At 38.3% G+C, this 22,720-nt stretch overlaps 1 protein-coding gene across 3 annotated transcripts in view; it reads right to left on the bottom strand.

Annotated features, from left to right (window-relative positions):
* Positions 1 to 22,720, bottom strand: part of ERC2 (ELKS/RAB6-interacting/CAST family member 2) — a 970,915-nt gene that overhangs the window by 559,318 nt on the left and 388,877 nt on the right. For all 3 annotated transcript variants that reach the window (XR_003118096.1, XM_025375698.1, XM_025375697.1), the window contains exon 7: positions 13,819 to 13,986. Coding sequence is in view for 2 of the 3 variants with exons in the window: in XM_025375698.1 (XP_025231483.1) it covers positions 13,819 to 13,986 (168 nt within the window). In the remaining variant the exon portion in view is untranslated. The remainder of the gene's footprint in view (positions 1 to 13,818; positions 13,987 to 22,720) is intronic.

The following is a 22,720-nucleotide window of genomic DNA, read 5'->3' as shown; positions in this document are numbered from 1 at the left end:
TTGGTTACCATAGCCTTGTAGTATAGTTTGAAGTCAGGTGGCATGATGCCTCCAGCTTTGTTCTTTTTGCTTAGGATTGTCTTGGCTACATGGGCTTGGGCTCTTTTTTGGTACCATATGAATTTTAAAGTAGTTTTTTCTAATTCCGTGATGAATATCAATGGTAGTTTGATGGGAATAGCGCTGAATCTATAAATTACTTTTCACAATATGAATTCTTTCTATTCACGAGGATGGAATATTTTTCTGTTTGTTTGTGTCCTCTCTTATTTCCTCGAGCGGTGGTTTGTAGTTCTCCTTGAAGAGGTCCTTCACATCCCTTCTTAGCTGTTTCCTAGGTATTTCATTCTCTTTGTAGCAATCGTGAATGGAAGTTCATTCATGACTCTTTGTTTTTCTGTTATTGGTGCATAGGAATGCTTATGATTTTGCACATTGATTTTATATCCTGAGACTTTGCTGAAGTTGCTTATCAACTTAAGGAGCTTTTGAGCTGAGACGATGGGGTTTTCTAGGTATAGGCTCATGTCATCTGCAAACAGAGACAATTTTACTTCCTCATTTCCTATTTGAATAATTTCTTTCTCTTACCTGATTGCCCTGGTCAGAGCTTCCAATACTATGTTGAATAGGAGTGGTGAGAGAGGGTATCCTTGTCTTGTGCCGGTTTTCAAAGTGAATACTTCCAGTTTTTGCCCATTCAGTATGATATTGACTGTGGGTTTATCATAAATAGCTCTTATTATTTTGAGATATGTTCCATGAATACATAGTTTATTGAGACTTTTTAACATGAAGCGATGTTGAATTTTATCAAAGGCCTTTTCTGCATCTATTGAGATAATCATGTGGCTTTTGTCATTGGTTCTGTTTATGTGATGAATTATGTTTACTGATTTGCATATGTTGAACCAACCTTGCATCCCAGGGATGAAGCCAACTTGATCATAGTGGCTAAGCTTTTTAATGTGCTGCGGGATTCAGTTTGCCAGTATATTATTAAGGATTTTCACATCGATGTTCATCAGGGATATTGGCCTGAATTTTTTGTTGTTGTTGTTGTGTCTCTGCCAGGTTTTAGTATCAGGATGATGCTGACCTCATAAAATGAGTTAGGGAAAAGTTCTTCCTTTTCAATTGTTTGGAATAGTTTCAGAGGGAATGTTACCAGCTCCTCTTTGTACCTCTGGTAGAATTTGGTTGTGAATCCATCTGCTCCTGGGCTTTTTTTTGGTTGGTGGGCTATTTATTACTGCCTCAATTTCAGAACTTGTTATTGGTCTATTCAAGGATTTGACTTCTTCCTGGTTTAGTCTTGGGAAGGTATACATGTCCAGGAATTTCTCCATTTCATCTAGATTTTCTAGCTTATTTGCATAGAGGTGTTTGTAGCACTCTCTGATGGTAGTTTGTATTTCTGTGGGGTCAGTGTAATATCCCCTTTATCATTTTTTATTATGTCTATTTGATTCTTCTCTTTTTCCTTATTAGTCCAGCTGGTGGTCTATTTTATTTATTTATTTTTTTCAAAAAACCAGCTCCTGGATTCATTGATTTTTTTGAAGGATTTTTTGTGTCTCTGTCTCCATCAGTTCTGCTCTGATCTTAGTTATTTCCTGTCTTCTGTTAACTTTTGGATTTGTTTGCTCTTGCTTCTCTAGATCTTTCCGTTTTGATGTTAGGCTGTCAATTTGACATCTTTCTAGCTTTCTGACGTGAGCATTTAGTGCTATAAATTTCCCTCTTAACACTGCTTTAGCTGCATTCCTGAGATTCTGGTACATTATCTCTTTGGTCTCATTGGTTTCAAAGAACTTCTTGATTTCTGCCTTAATTTCATTATTTACCCAGGAGTCATTCAGGAGCAGGTTGCTCAATTTCCATGTAGTTGTGTGGTTTTGAGTGAGTTTCTTAATCTTTAGTTCTAATTTGATTGCACTGTGGTCTGAGAGACTGTTTGTTATGATTTCAGTTCTTTTGCATTTGCTGAGGAGTATTTTACTTCCAGTTACGTGATCGATTTTAGAGTAAGTGCCAGAGAAGAATATATATTCTATTGTTTTGGGGTGGAGAGTTCTGTAGATGTCTATCAGGTCCACTTGATCTAGAGCTGAGTTCGAGCCCTGCATATCCTTGTTAATTTTCTGTCTCAATGATCTAATATTGACAGTTGGGTGTTAAGGTCTCCCACTATTATTGTGTGGGAAGACTCCCATTATTTCTATGCTGAGCAGTCAAGGTATTGAAAACTGCTTTAGTTTTCAATAGCGATGCCACTTTAGTGGACCAGCAGCATTCCCTGTCAGTATCCTGTGAACTCTCCTACTGTTTACTTGCCTTTGAATTTCCGTGAGAGGTTTGGGAACTCTGAAAAGTTATTTTAACATGTACTTATATCAGTTTTCTATTGTTGTATGACAAAATGCCACCAAATGACTTAAAAGCACATCCATTTATTAATTCACAGTTGTGTAAGTCAGAAGTCTGGCAAGGTGTGGCTGGGGTCTCTGCCTGGGGTATTACAAGGGTGAAATCAAGATGTCAGCCAGAAGAGCATTTGTCTGGAGGTTCTAGGGAAAAATTCACTTCCAAATCCATCATATTCATAGTCCGGGGCATTATTCAAGGCATGCACAACAAGGAAGTGGGAAAGCTCAGGGGTCCATCTTAGAATTCTATCTACCACAGTACTTTTGTTACAGTTACAAATGACTTTTATAAACCATAATTGTATTATCTAAGGACTGATTATATGTGGGTGCTACTGCTGGTTCTCAAAAATCAGCAATCTAAAAAGGAGGTATGATAAAAATGTTATGACAAAGCCCCCAAATTGCCATATAGTTTGTGCCATTAATTTAGAATACAGTTACATATTTTAGTCTGCAAAAGTTGTAGTATAATCAGGTGAGTATAAAGGAAAAAAATACTGGCAATGAGACTGCAGTATCAGAACAGTAGAAAGATGCTAGTACCCACAATAACTGTTAAGCGACATGCCCCACAAGAACACATTACCCTTACTTAACATTTATTCTCATGAGAAACTAAAACACGTATTATAGACATTTTGAACCATGGACTTCCCTTACAATATAACATGATAAATGACAATATAGATATGTGTAAAACTCTTCACAGCAAAGCAGAGTCCATTGGCAAACAAAAGATAAGTAAAAAAAGACAGACAGAAAATTTTCTTTCCCACATAAACAAGGTTGATTTAAATCAAACAGCCTGGGAGTATGTGGGAAGAAAAACGGAATCATCTGCAGACTGAAATATGTAAAGGCTCAACTGCCTCTAATCCTATTTCAAAAACTATAAGCAATAGCTGGCAGCTTGGATTGACAGATGTGTCAAGATGCCTGTACCCGTTAGGGTAGCAGCTGCGATCAGGGCATTCTGGACATTTTTATTTTAAGTCATCAAGGAATTTTGCAGGTAATTATAAACAAACCTTTTTTTAAAAAAATCCATCATAGTGAAATTGAGTATAGAATATGAGGTCTTAACCCAAAGCAAATATTTATTTAAAAGGGAATTTGCCTCCCCTGGGTGGGATCAGCTTTTTCATTGAACGAGAATCAATTCTCAGCATGATCTGGCCCTGAACTGCATTTTTAAATAACACTGATAATTGTTATTGCCACTTGCAACTTACAAGGGACTAGAACATTTATAATATAGAAGTCAAAATGACTCTCGAACTTTAATTATAAAATATATTTGATCGCTAGAAGATGTGAAGAATAGAAAAGCTCCCAAATGTGAAATCTGTTTCCTAAGTGGGCCAAGAGAGTGTGGTCCAGATATATTAAATTACTTCTAATTCCACCAAATGCACTGTGCTGCCTCTTCCTGCCAAACTTTTGCAAATGCTATTCTCGCTTTGACTGGACAACTACTCCTAGTCCCTCATCTCTCAATTTAGTCATCATCTTTTCCAGGAAGTCCTTCTTGTTCATCCCACTCCCCTGGCTAGGTGAGGTGCCCCTCCTATGTGTAGTATACCTGGCTGATATAGCACACATCATACACAGTCCTGTAATTGCCTATTTAGTAATTTTCTCCATGAGTCTGAGCTCCCAATGAGCAGAAATTACACCTTCTTCAATAGTATACGTATCCCCAGTACCTTTGAGGCAGTCAGCTCATTACAGATGCTGAATATCGATTGTTGGATGACTGGACAGCAGGAGGGCAGGCAAACAAACAGGCCAGAGTAGGGCAATGGTACCTAAGGCCTCATATGCCATAGGGACATGGAAAGAAGGAAAGGAAAAGTGTAATCAGATTCAGGCTCTGTCACTAATTATCTCCATGATCCTACATAAGTCACATCATCCCTCAGGTACTCTATATCTTGAGTGGAGAAATGAAGAGGTTGGACTAGGAGGCTTGATCAAGTCTCTTCCAGGTTTACTGTTGTTTCATTTCTTCCTGTCTTCAAGACTGTCCAGCCTCCATCAGCATAACCAAAGTTACATGTCTTTTAAAATCAAATAATATTGGGTTGTGTACACTAGAGCCCAAGGGAAGAAAAATGGAGCTATGTGAAGACAGTGCCTGTAGATGCTGAATGAATGCATGAATGAATGGGCAGGCTTCCTTAACTCTCTTTAACTGTTTCATTAAAGTGTGAATTTTCCTAGCTTTGGTTCCTCTTTTAATAAAATACCATTTCATCAATGTCAGCTCTAGGAGAAGGATAATTTCAAATCCCTTAGAAGAAAAGCAATGTACACAAAGGAGGAGGCTACTGCATTTGTTGCTTCACAAAGAAGCTTAGTTGTACCAAGGAAGCCACAATCTCTATCCAAAAGACACGAAGCACACACAAAGTGACTTTTGAATATCATTTCATTGGAGCAAAATGGACTTCTGACCAACAGGATCAATCAATTGGTTAAAGTAACCAAGATGTTTTTTCCCTAAACCATCTTACCAACACTGGGGCAAATAATTCCAGCCAAGTGTGGCAGCCATGCACTCTTGGTGATTATTTGTCCTGTGGAATTTAATTAGCACTAGAACCCTTGGCATCACCCTCGCACCATGATGAAGACACACTGTATTGGATGTGAGGGCGATCTGGCTGCAACATCCGTCACCCCATTGATCACCAGGGTTGATTCAGCTGATCTGGCTTGCTAGGCAGGAGTCCCCTTCCTCCTTCACCACTCCATGTGCATCCCTCCCAAAGCTATGTGCTTGGTCAAAGAGTATGACCATCCCCAATAGAGGAGGACCGATCTTCAGTCAAGGGCATACAAGTAACTGTGCTCCCCTGTTAGAACCTCCAAGAAAGCTGTCAAGATGCACTGTATTAAAGGATGCAAGAGCAAAGATACTTATTCTTAGGTCCGCTGACATACTGCTACCCTACCAACACAAAATACATATCAATAACTTTCTGTGTAATACATTAAGTCAGATTTTTGTTATATTTTCCAGACCAAAAAAGACACTGTTCAAAAGAAAGTTGGCAAATCACAAACACTAACCTGGATTATACTTATTAATTGCAAACTTTTAGGCACTGTATTAGTTAAATCTATAGTCAAATCTACATTGAACAGAAAATTTTACCCTACCCCAAATGACTAGATCAAATGTATGAAACGATATATTTAATGTGAATATAGAAATAAGATTTTCAACCCAAAAGGTTGATAAAATAAAAGTGTTTTTATTTTCAGTCAGGAAAAAAAGTCATCTTAAAGGTCACTGTTTTTCAAATGACTGGAATGCTGGTATTAAGCCAAATAAATTTAAACTGGATGTTATTTGCTGGGAGAGCTATCTCTGTTCTTCTTAATCAGATGCTTTATTCCTATTACATGTTCCCTGTACTACACCTGACTAGCACCCCGCTAACAAATTAGCTGATATCATGATAAGAATGGTCAGATCAGTTTTAATAATTGCAATAATTTTCAGGGTTCAAGAGTGTCATATACACTCATTTATAAGTATGGATTACTATATGTGAAAATTATTAGACAGAAATAGTAACAGTCCAAACATCATACACACTCATGTGCACAGACACAAACACACACAAGACATTCGACTCTGTAAGTTGGCTAAAATAATGCCAGAGAAAAAACGCAGGTAAAAATGTTACGCATTTCAACTGAGATAATACTGAAAGGTGGGAGAAAGGTCTGTTATACTAAGCAAAAACTGTTTTAAGAAATGCTACCTCAAGGCAGGGGGCCTCGAGAACCAAGAGCAGCAGTGATCCTTACACAAGAAGGAAAGGACTCCTGTAGACCAGGGCTTCTCTGGATGATTATTTATTGGGGGCAGAGGTGTCATCTGCATATTAGGACATTTAGCAGCACCCCTGGAATAGAACCTACCCACAAGATGCTTATAGCATCCTCCCAGCTATAGCAACCAAAAATATCTGCAGACAGTAGCAAATGTTCCCAGGGGAGTAGGGAGGTTCTAAGCCTCAGTTACAGCCCCTGGTTAAGAACCTCTGCTTTAGACCCATGGCCACCCTAGCTGTGATCCCAACCCCTGGGATGCCAGGCCAGTTCCTAGCTTCAGATGCAAAGTGAGCTTGCCTATACCAAGGAGGTCAGACCTACGTGAACAGCTCACTGCAAAGTGAGCTGCAAAAGTGGAGTAGCTTCCCAGACCGTTTCCTCTCTGGATTTGGCAAGGAATGAGGGATCTCCCAACTCAAGAGTTCACCTTTGACTAGTCCAGGAAAGCTGCTTACATGTCTCAAACCATCTTTTGAGGTCTTAGTCATCCTTTAAGCCAACAACCAAAGGAAAGTGAAACTACCATCAGAGCAGACACGTCAATCCTTTAAAAATGAAGCAGCAAAACAATCTTAGAATGGTACATAAAGAGTTTCTGGGGGAAGAAAAATTAAACAGATATTGAAAGCCACCACAATCTTTCTTTTTTCTACATATAATTTATCATATTTTTAAATACAGACCTGGTGTTATATTTTATTTATGTAATTCATTCCCTACTTTTTTTTTTATTACACTATTTAGTGGCTGTATCTCTGCTGGTTTTGTCCCAAAAAGAGGTGTTCTTATATATCAACCTCAGGTATGTTGCTCAAATTGTAGTTTAACTAATCCCTAAAAGTTAATGATCCCACTTGTCTCATGAGGGAAGCAGGACCATAAACTAGAAAAAACACTAGAATAGTGTAGTGGTTAAGAATAGCTCCATCCCTTTCCTGCCACGTCACTCTGAACAAGTTCTTCTTAAACCACAGTCTCTCATTTTAAAAACCAGGATTATGATAGTGCCTATAAGCCATTAGGTCTGTTACAAGAATGCATAACCTAAGGATGCAAATCACTTAGCACAGTGTCTGGTATACAGTAAGGGTTCAACAAATAGTATATAATATAATCATTTTATTATAAAAGTAATTACTTGTATGGTCATAATTGAAATGACCACATATAACCAGAAATTTCATTGCATCACTCTCATAAAATATCACCTTCCTAACAATCCAATAAATTAGAAGTGATAACTAGAGAAGGAAGCATTCTTTTTGCAGAATAAGATGATATTCTCTGTAAATGTCACATTTCTTTTTATTAAAAAGGAAAATGAAGGAAGAGTGGCGAAACACCCTTACTCAAACCATCCCTTTTTACCTTCCTAGGGTAATAGAACCAAGGCTGGAGATGTTAGGTGTGGGTAGAGCAACAACCATTTCCTCATCTGTGTTTTATTATTCATGGGATAGCTCCATCTTGCAGCCTACACAGAACATACCGTGCTGGGAACAAGAGTGGGTTTGACATTTTGCTGGGGCAAATGACTCTCCTCAGAGCTAACAATATTCTTGGGTGAGAAGTAGATCTCAAAGCAATTTCTCCTCTCCCAAGTTCTCATTCATTGAGAATTTGCTGAGCTCATTTATTCACTCAATCCTTATTGATCAAGGAGCATCAGATGCCAAGAATTTTGCCAGAAGCTGGAGGTATCTTGATGATGATGGTTGGGGCGCTCAAGCCCTGAGAGGGAAGCCAATATTCACAAAGGGATGCATAATTCCAAACTAAGCCAAGACATAGTTCTCTAAGAGTGTAAAACCTCCCCCAGACTGCAGTGTCAGCAAAGACTTCCATGAGTAAGTGACACAAAAACAGAGCAGAAAGCTCCAGTGTAAAGCTTGGAGTCACATATCCCTGACTCTTATAAAGGAAGGGTCTGATTAGATCCTGCCAAAGAGAGTCAGTTGTGTGAAGTTTGGAGCTCTGTCCCAGGACTTTGACTCTTGACTGACAGTGTAATGTGAGGGCAGAGGAAAGAGGGTGAGGGAGAGCAGCTGTCAACAGAAAAGACAGCTGACCAGACACTCCTGGCAAATCACAGTGGTGTTTGCCTTCTCTTGGTCTCTTAGGGCTGCCTTGGTTCTTTATCATCCCCAGTCTGGTTCTACAGACCAGATAGTGGGACCCTGGATATTCTTACAAAAAATTCCCTTTTGCTTAGGGTAGCCAGAAGTGGCTTCTGCTGTTTGCATCCATCAAGTGATTTCCTTCTGGTAACGTGCCATATGTTGTTCTCCACTGCACTTAATTTAGGATTATGCATGTCTGTCTCCACAACTAGACTGTCAGTTTCTTGAGGACTGGAGATTGTCTTATTTCTCCCTGAACCTCCAGGACCTAGAGTGGTGACTGACTGACACATAGGAAACACTCAGTAAAAGTGAAATGAATATGATTTTGCACATGTTCGAAAAATTAGGAGGTTTGCCAATAATAAGTATAAAAGTTCAACTAGATGTTTAAACATTGAGAAAGAGCTCAATTGAGTTAAAAAGTCCTCCACACTTTACTTCAATTTTACACTAACATGGAAATCTCTATGTTCTGTATCTATCTTCTCAGGTATTACTTTAAAAAATTTTAAAAAAAAAATCTGGAAGAAACTCAGTAATCCCACAGTGTCCTTACCCCTGAGGTTATCATCATTCAGAATTTTCACCACCATACTTCCAAATAGGTAGAATCAAGCTGCTGAAGTGGGAAGGTCCATATATACCACTCCCAGGAGCCAACTCCATTCACCCCTCTCTGCCTTTTCCAACCCACAGGGCAATCCACAAAGTTCAGTAGGCAGCCAGTGAACTTGGCTTCCAGAGAGATCACCATCTGTTTTTCTACCTCTAATAAATAAAGTACCTCTGTTCTATAAATTCACATTGCTTATGGGACTAAGGCCTAGAATGAAAATGGAGATAGAATTTTTGTCCAGTTTTAATGAGTTTAAAAAAAAATTCGCGGGTAGCAAGTTTATGCTGTAAGAATCTACGCACTGCGTAACAGTCTGAATTTGATCGGGTTCAAACAATGCTACCATGTCCTAAAATCCTGGGCATTATACGCTTTCCAAATGTACAGTGTCATCAAGGTTTTATGACATTTCCTACAAAAACTCAATAGTCAGATAGCACTTCATCAGTTACAGTTTAAATTCAGGTATGGGAACAGAAAATTACAGCTTCAGCATGGAAACCATACCGCTCTTCTGATTTCAGTGTCACAGCCCCATGGGAATATTTCACTAAACACTTTTCATACATGTGCATTTTTGTCCCCTACTAAGAGAACTCTATGTCTTGGAATTACAGAGTAAAGCCAAAAGTATGATGGTAGGGCCAAAAATCCACTCTAGATGACCTCTGTCTTCCTACAAAAGCTTCATCAGAGATGCTCCTCCACCTGGGGTTTTCTGTTTATTCAGCCTCACTTCCTTCTTCAAGTGATGAAATACTTAGAGCATCGTGTCCATGCCTGTCTACATGGCTTATGCAGCACACAAGACTTCTGAGACCCAGAGCTCTGAAGGCAAAGCTGACAGATATGAAATGCAAGCCTAGCTTTGCCAGGGTAAACGTGGCCAGGAAAGGAGCGTACCTAGTTCCACTGGCATCAACACAGGGTTGCAAAAGAGTCTATGATAAAGAAATATTAAGTAATACTGCATGTCTGACATTGACATGAGCTTATTATTCTTCCATGCCAACACACCCTAATCCAAAGCTTATGCTATTTCAATCCAAGCCTGCCCTAAAACAGCCAATTATGCTGAATGTAGTCTAAGCTCCAAGGAGTCTCCAGAATTAAAGACAATATTTCATTGGCCCATTTGTTTTTGTATTATTTCTACATTTTGAGTCAGTTTCTAAATCATATGCATCACTTCTCTAGGGATTATTTCCCTTTCACATTGCAGGTATAATAGAACTCCTGTGGCTTTGCTACGTTGCCAGTGGTTTTATTTCCTCCCCAAAAGTATTGGTAAACTTGGTTTAAAAACCTGAAGCTGAGCAACCTCTCCAAATAAACATGAAACATTTCCAAACCCATTGTCTACATGACTTAAACAAGTGATATCATAATCCTGTTGCCAAAAGGAGCCATAATATACAACTGATTTTGTTCTAGAACTTCCAGACTGGTTCTCAAGCTTTTAAGTATGGCTGTGGAGGAAAGTTTAAAATTCTGCAAAATATTTGCATTGGTAAAAGTGGTCATTTGTCTCTTATGCATTGTAAGTGCCATCCCAAAATATTCACTGAGAAAACTGTTGTCATTTATTCCTCAAGAATGAGTGCACTTAGTCTCAACTTCTGACAAAATGGACAAGTGTGATATTTTTCCTTAATTCACTCTCACACCTGGTGTCATCATCATAAAAAGTGAAATTTTAAAAAATGAGGCTTATTCTCTTAATTTACAATAATTATTTTATTACATATTTCTAAAGACAAAAAATACTTTTATCTAGGCTATGTGACCTTGGGCAAGCTTACCATAGCCTCAATATTCCACAATTCCTCAGATTAATAATTGTGCCCATCTCACTAGGTAGTGGTCAAGAGTAAGTAAACAGTGCATGTAACAAGCACTATTTACATGAGTAAATAAAGTATCCAGCAGTGTTCAATATAAGTAAGTTCAATAAATGCAACCTTTGTTATTATTTGCAGCTGGATATTTTAAATGAAAAATCTTCTTTTGAATCCTTAGAACATGCTCCAAGACAAGCTACTATAACCATTTCTCTGTTATTCCCATGTACCCTAGACAGCCCCTTTGATTCAAGGGTCCTTAGTAATCTCTGCTCAGCTCTCTTCTAAATTTCTGTATCAATTAGCTAGTGCTACAAGAGGAGGCTCCAATGACCAGGACCTTGTCCATGAAGATCTCTACAGAAATGAATTAATAATATGATTCATCAAATCGCCAATATCCTGAGAGTTTCTAACAAATGCAGTGTCTCTACTTTTAACTCTTTGGTAAATCCTCTATAATTTGGTTTAAATTTAACTTTGTTTTTAAAATGTGACGCACTATTCTGTACGTAAATGTACCATTTAGGCTCTGGCTGACCATAACAGAACAGGAAGAGACTAACTGGCTCTCAGAGTTTAAGAAAGATTAGAGAACTCACTTATGAAAAGTCAAAAGCGTGGGGAATATCCTAATAGATATTAGAATGCTCATCACAACCTCTGCACTGAAACAAATGAATGCCAACTATTGTTGTCATCTTTGCATAGCTCTGTCCTTGAATCAAATTCACAAGAATAAGTGCTCCTGGCAGCAGGGGGTGAGGATGTAATATAACCTTGGCCAATCAAATGCTCCTATGCAAGACTTTAACTCTAGAGCAAGTTCATTTATCCATTCATTCAACAAATATTTATTAAGCATTTAGTAACTTTTGGGTATTAAAGATATGGGGGAAAGGTCTCCCCTTTTGGAATTTATATTCTAGTAATATGAATGAACTAGGTATATTTAAATACATATTATATTTATTTATATATTTAATACATATTATATAAATTTTAAATATATATATATGTACACACACATTTGTCAGATGGTTAAAAGTTCTACTTAAAAAAATAAAACTGGATGACAGAAGACAGAGGGCAGGAATGTGGGTGGTCATGCGATTTTATGCAGGATGGACAAAAAAGGCCTGCAACAAAGCACTATTTAAACAGAGACCTGAAAGAAGCAAAGGCATGAGCCATGTGGCTATTTCGAGCAGTTCTGTCAATAGGAACATAGTGTGAGTCACACAGTTAATTTTAAGCTTTCTAGTAATCACATTAAAAAAGTAAAAAGAAACAGGTGAAATTCATTTTCATAATGTATTTTATTTTACCTGATATGTCCAAAATATTTTCATTGCAACATATAATCAAAGTAAAAAATGATTCATGAGAGATCTTCCATTTTTTTCATAAGTCTTCCAAATCTGATGTGCAGTTCACACTTGCAGCACATCTCAGTCAAGGTCTTAATCTCTACATGTGGCTCGTGACTACCACAATGGGCACCATGGGCTCAGAATGAGAGTGTCTCCGTAAAGGCTACAGTAAATGTCAGGTACCAAGACAGCATGCCTCACGTGTCTGCAGAAGAACATGAAGGCCACAGTGTCTGGTGTAGTCCGAGCAAAGGGGAAGGCAGTGAGACAGGAGGCCAGACTGGCCAGAGATAGCCTAATCCTGCAGGGTGTCCTGGGCCCTTGCAAGGACTTCCACTGTTACTCTGAGTGACAATGGAAGCCAATGGAGGTGGAGACAGCTGTGCTCCTATGCTTGGTTTATGCTCTGATGTTACCATCCTGAAATTCTCAATTTTGGGACAGGGGCGTCATGTTTACATTATGCAATGGACCCCCAAAATTATGTAACTGGTTGTGACTAGAGAGTTTTGATCAGAGAGTGACATGAACTGTTTTATGCATTACAAGGATTAATCCAGTTTCTGTGTTAAGAATAGGCTGTAGGAAACATGAGGGAGGATGCAAGAAAATCACCTGGGATGCTGTAGATCCACGCCAGGTGAGAAATGATGATGGCAGGTGACACCAAGAGCAGGGGCCAGTTAGTTCCATTTGCTGCAGCTGCAGCAGAGCACCTGACAGCATGCCTGTGGATGGCAGCATCCACGCCAGAGGCTCCTGCTGCCCACCACTGATTTCCACCTAGTTTCCACTCTGGCCGCCTGTTCATCTGACAGCCCTGTATCTTCCCAACACATTTTTTTTTTTTTTGTAAAAGAGCAGCCATTGGTGTCTCTTCTCACCTACCCTTTTACTAAGAGAAGGCAGGATACTCAGTGGTCCCACTAAAACTATATAGAGTAGCAAACAGGAATTCTCCAAAAGAAAATCGGGACGCTATCACAAAATCAGGGTCCCCTATAAGGTAGAAAATGAGCTGCTAAAGGAAGGAAGGAATGACCTTAACAAGGTCGAGCATCTTCTATGTTGCATCACTGTGGCTGGAAATTATTATACATTCTTTCCATTGATTTCAATTAAGTAATGGGTGTAAAACATTACTCCTGCCTCCCAAAAATCTGTATGGGCTTCACAGAATAGGATCTACTACAGTTTATGTGAATATCAAATGTATCTAAAATACATTCAGGACCCACAAAATACATTGCTAACTCTCAGTAATGAAGAAAAAATTAACTGTTGGGATCTTTGGTTATTTTAAATTTGAATCTAAATTTGTACAATTCTCTCTATGTTTAAGCTGGTGAATAAAAAAAAATAATCACTATTTAGTTTCTAGGTAATCAAGTAGAAAATTCATCAAGCAATGCTAATATCGACATGATACAACTACCAGTAAGTGAAACACCAGTATGAAAATCAGCCTATACTTCCTAATCTAAGATTCATAAAAGATTACTTATTTTCCATGTGCTCAAAATTTTTCTAAAATGACAAAACATGGATGATACCCCACTTGAAGGGCTTATGTCAGCTACTCACCTTTTTCTGAAGAACATTGATTTTTCTTTCCTTCACTTCTAACATATCTTTCATGTCACGAATCTCACCGGCCAGTGTCCCCTTCTCTTCTGTGAGGTCCTGCAGCTGTTTCGTTTTTTTATTGAGGAAAGATTCTTTTTCTTCCAGTCGTAATCTCAGCGCATCTACCTGAAATCAGGAAAAAGACAGAAGGTTGTGGTTTTACAGAAAGGTCATCAGTAACCATCACTTGTACCCTTGGAGGGGGCAGGGCAGCAGCATGTTCACTGAGCAAGGCACAGTGGAACCACTGCTTATGGCAACCTCACTGCCCTGCATTTTAACAGCCTACATCCTTCTTTGTTTTTTTTTTTTTTTTTTTTTTTTGAGACAGAGTCTTGCTCTGTCACCCAGGATGGAGCGCAGTGGTGCGATCTCTGCTCACTGTAAGTTCTACCTCCTGGGTTCACGCCATTCTCCTGCTTCAGCTTCCCAAGTAACTGGGACTACAGGTGCCTGCCACCATGCCCGACTAATTTTTTGTATATTTAGTAAAGATGGGGTCTCACCGTGTTAACCAGGATGGTCTCAATCTCCTGACCTTGTGATCCACCTGCCTCAGTCTCCCAAAGTGCTGGGATTACAGGCATGAGCCACCGCGCCCGGCCAGCCTACATCCTTCTTAAAGCCCTATTTGCGCACATCTCAATAGTGATACTTTTAAAAATATATATATATAAGACTTCTATGAAATAAGACATTATGAAATAGTGGTAGGTTTCCATGTTTGTTTCCCTACTTACGGGAAACTACACGTTTGTTTAAGCTGGGAAACAAAGCACATCAATACTCCCATGTCTCTCTGAGAGCCCAGGGAGGGTAAAATATTGCTCAAGCTTTGCAGCACAGTCCTGAAATACGGAGAACATAATGAGCCACGCCATGGACATCTGGAGGAACAAGACTGACATGTAGAGAAACACTCCTAAATTAGAAAAATACATGTTGCCAAGAGGACACTCATGCTGCTGGAGGAAGAAAATAAGATAGAAATGAAACACCCATTCTCCAGCCTCATGAAAGACTGCTTTCCAAATACTTTTAAAGAAAAAAAAAAGACAAAGCATACAAAAAAAATCCTCTTTGTAACTCAGCTATAAAATTTTAAAAAATTATAATTCCTGCTTTTCAAATGTTGTTAATAAAAAAGAAAATATAAGTTTTTTTTTTTTAATTTAACATTCTGAAGGCCATGTGCAAAGAAAGGTCTATTTCTAGACCACTCAGACGAGATCATAGAAACAAGTCACTGGGGTAGTAAAAAAAAAAAAAAAAATGAGACAACAAAAAGAATATGAAGACCATCAGAATACCATTTTGAGTTAATTTTCTGTAGCATTTTAAAATTGTACTTTTTTGATATACAACACCATATTTGCAACCGTGTTTATAAATGTACGCTAATCTAGTCTTAAAATGTAACTGTGACAAACACTTTATTTGAAGGATTATTGTCCTTAATTATTGACAATGATGGACCATGAGATTTCCAAGGGACTTGTTCTCAGCTAAACAATGACATTCAATATGTTACTCCCAAGACATTTACTTTTTTTATTGGATATATTTTTTAAAAAAGATTAGGACCGTTTGCCACAATTATTTTGCTGCCACTTCAGCAGATACTACTGTTATGGTCTGAATGTGTTGCTCAAAATTCCTAAATTGAAATCAAATCCCCAATACAATAATATTAAAAAGTGGCACCTTTAGGAGGTCATTAGGTCATGAGGGCAAACTGCCTCATGAATGGGACTAATTCCTATATGAAAGAAGCCCAAAGGAGTTCATTCACTCCTTCCATCATGTGAAAACACAGCAAGATGGCACCATATATGAAGCATTGATTGATCTCTCATCGGACAAGAAATCTGCTGGTGCCTTGATCTTGGACTTTCCAGCCTCTGCAACTGTAAGACATAAATTTCTGTTGTTTATAAGCCACCCAGTCTAGGTACTTTGTTCTAGCAGCCTGAATGAACTAAGACAACCACCATGATTTATTTTTTCTGGATCATTAAAGACACCTTAACATGTGATTGTATGCAAAGCCAGGGTTAGAACCATCCAGGAACTAACTCTTCAAGGATCAGTCCTGATCCCTTTGGGAAAGGATGTATGAAGTAACTCTTTGTCAGTTCCCTTAATGTGGGAAAGGAATATACTATGTTTACTACAACAAGTCAAAATTAAATAAGATCATGTAGAACAGGGGTCCCCATCCCTCGGACCAGTTCTGGTCCAGGGTCTGTTAGGAACCAGGCCATACAGCAGGAGCTGAGTGTTGGTCGAGCACTACTACCTGAGTTCCGCCTCCTGCCAGATCAGCAGTGACATTAGATTTTTATAGAATCTAATGAACCTAGGTCCCTCACATGTGCAGTTCACAATAGGGTTCACGCTCCTATGACAGTCTAATGCCTGATGATCTGAGGTGAAACAGTTTCATTCCTAAACCATCCCCTACACCCCACACCTTTTTGTCTGTGGAAAAACTTGTCTTCCACAAAACTGGTCCCTGGTGCCAAAAAGGTTGGGGATTGCTGATATAGAGAGTGTAAAAGACATGTCGACAAAATGATTTTCATAGAGATACCCACAGCAGCATTGTTCATAATGGATCACACAGGAAACAACACAAATGTCTATCAGTAAATTAACGGATAAATAAAATGGTGGTATATTTATATGGAATATTACTATCCATAAAAAGGAGTGACCTGCAGAATCACACAATAATATAGGTGAATCTCAAAAGCATCCTGAGTGAGAGAATCTAGAGGATTTACGGCATGACTGTGTTTCCATTTTTGTGAAATTCTAAAAGAGGTGAAAATAATCTATGGTGACAGAAATGAGAGCAATGGTTGCCTGGGGTGGAAGGTGGGAAGGGCTGATTATAAAGGGACAGGAGGGTATTTTTTGCCTCTAAATCGATTAGTGAGAGTGCAGAACAGTTACATGGTGCACAAAATTGTCAAAAGTAATTGAACTGTATACTTTAGTAATTTATACTTTGATATACAGTTATAATTTATATTTCAATACGTTTGAAAAATATATGAATACATAACTAAGAATTAACAAATATCTTACAAGAATGTCTTTCATGAAAGAGAGAGGTCAAAATAAACAAAACACCAACCTGGGAACTAAATTGCCTTATAATGTAACTGGGAGAATGAAGTGGGGGTTGGATAAGATTCCCATGGGTGATGAGGTATTGAGGTGATGAGGTATTGGGGTGATGGAAGGACTTAATCTTCACCCTCCATAGCAGGAAGTCAACAGATAGTAGCTATACTAGCAATCAGGAAGTAGAGAAGCAAGTATGTTATTTAGAGATATCAAAATAACTGAACAAGAAGAGTTAAAAGAGTTTGTCTTAGGGAAAAAAAAATGGAACAGGGGAAGTAGAAGATTGCTGCATTTCATTACAAAAATTTTCAAACATTTTGCTTCCTTATCCTATAGGCAAGTAAAATTTGAATGGAAAGGAAAAAAAAAGACAAAATAAATCAAAAAAATCACACAGGAATGCCATAAGAAATCAACAGAAGATATACAGCTACCCAAAACATATGAAAAATACTCAACATCACTAATCATCAGGGAAATGCAAATTAAAACCATGGTGAGAATATCACCTTATCCCAACCAGAATGGCCATTACTAAAAAGTCAACAAACAATAGATGTTGGCATGGATGTGGGGGAAAGGGAATGCTTATACACTGCTGGTGGGAATGTAAATTAGTAAAACCTCTATGGAAAACAACATGGAGGTTTCTCAAATAACTAAAAGTCAATCTACTATTCAATCCCACTACTGGGTATCTACCCAAAAGGAAAGAAGTCATTGCATCAAATAGATACCTATGTGTGTATGTTTATCACAGCACAATTCACAATTGCAAATATATGGAATCATCCTATACACCTATCAAAGAATGAGTAGATAAGAGTAGATAAAGTGTGATATATATAAGATATACATATGATAAGAATGAAATAATGTCTTCTGCAGCAACCTGGATGGAATTGCAGGCCATCATTCTAAGTGAAGTAACTCAGGAATGGAAAACCAAATACTGCGTGTTCTCACTTGTAAGTGGGAACTAAGTTCTGGGTACACAGAGGCATGTGAAGTGGTATAATGAACACTGGAGACTTAGAAGCAGGAAGGGTGTGAGGAGGATGAGGAATAAAAAACTACCTACTGGGTGCAAGGTACACTACTCAGGTGATGGGTACACTAAAATCCAGACTTCCTCACTATACGATTTAACCAATCATGTAACCAAAAACCACCCATAACCCTAAAGATACTGAAATTTAATATTTTTTAAAAGAAAAAAAGAAAAGTTCAGAGCAGCAGAAGGTGGCATTTAAAAGAGAAACAACAACAACAACAAAGAAGCCAATAGGAACAATAGAAAGAGGATTAGGTTTTTAGGACTGGTTCTGCTTTTATCTGCCTGAGAGGATCAGGACAGATAACTCTCATTTCCCCTCCCCCAGCCTTCCAGCCTCAGTTTCTCCATCTATAAAACCAAGAGGTGTGAACAGATCATACCTGACATCTTAGGATTTTTAAAGACAGGAATCCATTTTTGGTAGAATGTATCAGGGAAGGACAATGATATCAGAGAGAAAGAAAAATTATTGGAGTAGAAGATCCTTTTCTTGCTCCTTGACAAGAAAGGGGTGCCTAAGCTGTGTTTCTAAAGGTTAAAGGTGACAGGGAAGTGAGAATTTTTCCAGTTTCTGTTCCAGTGAGAAGGATGAAGCTGGGAGGTCCCAGTAGGGGAAGGGGTGATCACAGATGTGTGGAGCCCCCAAGCCCTAATGGCCCTGACTGCATTACAAAAGAGGATGGACATTCTGTGACTGGGGAGGAAAATGGCAGAATCTTCAAATAGCTGATAGCTGTGCCCCTTCTCACATAATAGCCAGAAAGATATAGGGCCTGGGAAGGTGGAGCGGTACTCATGTCCTGGAGATCTTCGTCTTCCTAAATGAAAATTCATACCAGGTGCACTAAAGATGATGCACTAAAGATGAACCACAGCTTCTCATGTGGCCCATCTTTGTTTAAAGTTACCTTCATCTACCAGCCTGGCAAAACACCACTTTTCTCTTTGGGTTTTCATTATACCTGGTGAAAAAATATGGTTTTGAGTTTATGCACAAAGCATAGGCATTTGGTGGATTATTGGAAAATTGGCAGAACATGCTGAGCACTCTGGATTATAGCAGTGGTTATAAAGGGGTTACAATCAATTGTAGATATTTGCACATGGGCTTACCAGGACTCAGTGTGATTCTGAGAAGAAACACACGACTGAGGTCCCATTTGCCCTGCATCCTACCTATCAAAGCTGGATGGTCTATATCTGGACTAAAGGAAATGCCTAATATCCAAACTGTGATATAAATAAATTACAATATGGGAGGTAGTGAGTGGTGCTGGAGAGAGTTTAGAAAAAGACACTCTGTAATGATGAGAGAGAGTCGAGGGCTCTTAAAATTATTTGGTGTTGAGTGAAGAGGCAAAGGAAAACATTCCATATACCCAAACATTTTAACTTCTATGTCTCTACCTGATGTTGGAATATAATCTAGACTTTAAGGCTTAACATGTATAGCACCTTCTTGCCATGTGTGATCTATCAGTGCCCTGTCGCATCTTCCCAAGCCCAAAAGAGATTTTAAAAAAAAACAAAACCCTAGCCATGAGAGCATTTCTCCAGGAACAAAATGGAGAGCAAGGATGGTTGTGATCAGCACGTTACTCAAACACCCAAATTCAACATGGCAGGAGGGAGCCTGTGCCAGCTGACGTCTTCTGTCTGGGGGTTTATTTTCTATGCACTGGAAAGTGTGTACTTAACTTCAAAGGAATTTGGGTCGTGCCTTTCAATCACCTTCACTCTATCTTTAGAGCTTTGCACTAGAAATGGGCTTCAGGGTCTTCTTTTTTTTTTTTAAGATGAAACTTTGACATGAACCACAGGCAATTCACAACCAACATTAGCCCAGTGTGCAGTAAGCAAGTATGACATCATCTCTAAAGTTAAATATGAACTTCCAGATGGTGCAAAACCACAAGCAGGCACACAGGCCTTTGGATGCACCGAAGTTTAAATACAGGGAAGATAAGTTTAAATACAAGAAAAAATACATTCTATTAAAAATTAGAATATCTAGTTCCAAATTGGGTATCAATGACTGAAATTAAAGTTTCCCTCTCTAATATTCTGACTCCACTCAACAGAGTATATCATTTAAAACAGAATTAGAAAGCTCGAAGTCTAGATTATACTCCAACATCAGGTAGAGACATAAAGTTAAAATGTTTGGGTATATGGAATACCTTTCTCTGCCTCTTCACTCAACACCAAATAATTTTAAGAGCCCTTGACTCTCTCTCTTAAACTTTGGCAGTTGACTCAATAATAAAACTTGGCAAAGCAAAGTGCACCATCATTTCCCAGAAAAACAAAAGAAAATTAGAACTGTATGGTATAGTCAGTGTACAAAGACCCAGAAGGTTGAATTTCCAATTTTTACATGTGACTTAACCACATGGGAACTAGTCATCTAATGTTAAAACTAGGACAATCTTTCCATTTTAGGAGAATTGCTCATTTCCTTTTGATCCATTTGTGTGTGTGTGTGTGTGTGTAAGATCACGTGACATATGAAAATGTAACCTTTTATCTGGCAGTATAAAACATAAAACATTTGTTATCACTTCAGTTCCAGGTAATAACTTGAAAAAAAAGAATCATGGCAATGAAATTGGCAAAACGTTGCCAAAATCAGAGTTAAGCATTATTAATCTTCATGTCAGCACCCAGGAATTATAACCAGTTCCAATGGTGAGGTATGTTTCTAGAAGTTCTATACATAAGACACTCGACCTTTCTGCCATATTTTATGTGCGCCTTCAGAAACGGTTTCAACGTTGTGACAAAACACTAAGTGCTACTTGATGTGCCATAAATAATTTCTAAAAATCAAATGGTTCATTTCAATCTTAAAATGACTACAGCAACACTTGAGAGAAAAAAGCACTTGAGGGAGAAAAAGGGGCCACTTGAAAATTTTCACAGATTAAATACTACTTGCTTGACAATGCTTCAAGAATTGAATAAACAGGCTATCACAAAGAAAAACTTTAAAAGCAAATGAAACTGGAACACACACAAAAGCTCCCAATATAGTTTTATTTCACATTCAAACCTTCATTTGTTGGTTTTTCCTAATCGTAGACTTGAGTTAAGGGTATATTTGAATTTGATTCAGCTTCCAATCATTCAAATGGGAGACAGTCTCAAAGTTGGAAGTATGAATAATGTACACAGCCTCCAAAGACACAAACACTAAAAATAACCTAAAATCTAAAACTTCCTTGGTAGTAACCACCAGTTCTCACTCACATCCAGCTCTCCTTTCCTCCTGAACACAGAAAAGATCACACTTCTCAGGCAACTTTTGGGAAAATGAAACCCTGTGTTTTCTTCAGGAAATGTAAGCAGAAGTGAGGTACATCACTTCCTGTCTGTTCCACACCACACTCCTTTTCTTCTTTAGAGGCTACATTTCCCAGATGGTGGAGATATAAGATGGCAGAACCTCCCTAAGTCTGGATCCTCAAAGTGACTGTGAGAAACAGGTTCTCCCCTGAGGCCTCAATCCTTAAAACAGGTTGGACTTACAGTATGATGGGTTAAACAACTTAGAAATTATTATAATAAACTACTATGGTTTTGCTGCAAAGTAGGCACCTTAAAACTAAAACTGTTTTTTTGTCTTAGAGATTGTCATGAATCTAAAGAATTAGGGCTATGGTACTTCCTTTCACTCTTTCTATATATAGGACCTTCTACTTCCCTTCTCCTTTCATCCCAAATCCAAAGAAGGCGGGAAAATGACAGAGGACCAAAGACAGCACTAAGAGGAAGAAGCAGTAGAACCTTGGGGGAGTAGATACCGGGGTTAAAGATCAAAGCCTTGGGAAGAAGAGAGAGAAAGACAGACTGAAGAGGAAAGATCCTCTTAAGCTCATCAACTTGAATTTCAATTTGGATAAACAAGCGGCTCAAGTGGATAACTCTGTTTTGCAACATCCTCTGCAATGCAAATATATATGTTCAACTAACTCATAACAATGGCCTTTCAAATGTCTTGAACATTTCTAAGGTGTTACAAGGAAAATAGGGATAATAACAGTAAGTCCTTCATTGAGTTATTTTGAGTATTAAATTAAATAACACATATAAAGCACTTAGCACAGTACCTAGCACCTAGAAACACTCAATAATTTTTTGCTATTGTTATTATACTTTATTATTCTACTTTCCACCACCTCTAATTCAGTGATTTATATACTGCAGGAATGCAATAAAGGTTGCTGATCAACAGCCCTCAGGAAGAGTGGAGAACCAGCAAATAAGGTTTTGTGCTCTAACATGTACTGAGGCTTTATATTGTTTGACATTTACTTAAAAATATTTCAGCATACACTCTATGATATGTGTGCAATGTGGAGGGTTATGTGGGTGGGTGGACGGATGGGTGTATTACCCAACTGGGAATAAGTCCTTCAGAGTTAGTTAATTAGCTATGAAAGACTTTAATTAAAAGCTAACATTCCAGAGTCAGCAACCAAAAATACCTCAATATTCTTTATATTTGATGGACAACTGAAAATTGTCAATTAACATACTTGATGTGAGGAGTGATTTCTCCCAGGTGAAGTGAATGGTATTTGAGATCTGTGCATTGGCTAGAAATGTTGCATAGGCATGTCCACTCTTCCAAGAGCAAGATTTAAGACTGTGTGTCCAAAATAATTA

Source organism: Theropithecus gelada, chromosome 2, assembly GCF_003255815.1.
Source record: "Theropithecus gelada isolate Dixy chromosome 2, Tgel_1.0, whole genome shotgun sequence".
Classification (NCBI taxonomy): Eukaryota; Metazoa; Chordata; class Mammalia; order Primates; family Cercopithecidae; genus Theropithecus; species Theropithecus gelada.
Note: the sequence above shows the minus strand (reverse complement) of the source record. Positions and strands in the feature narration are given on the sequence as shown.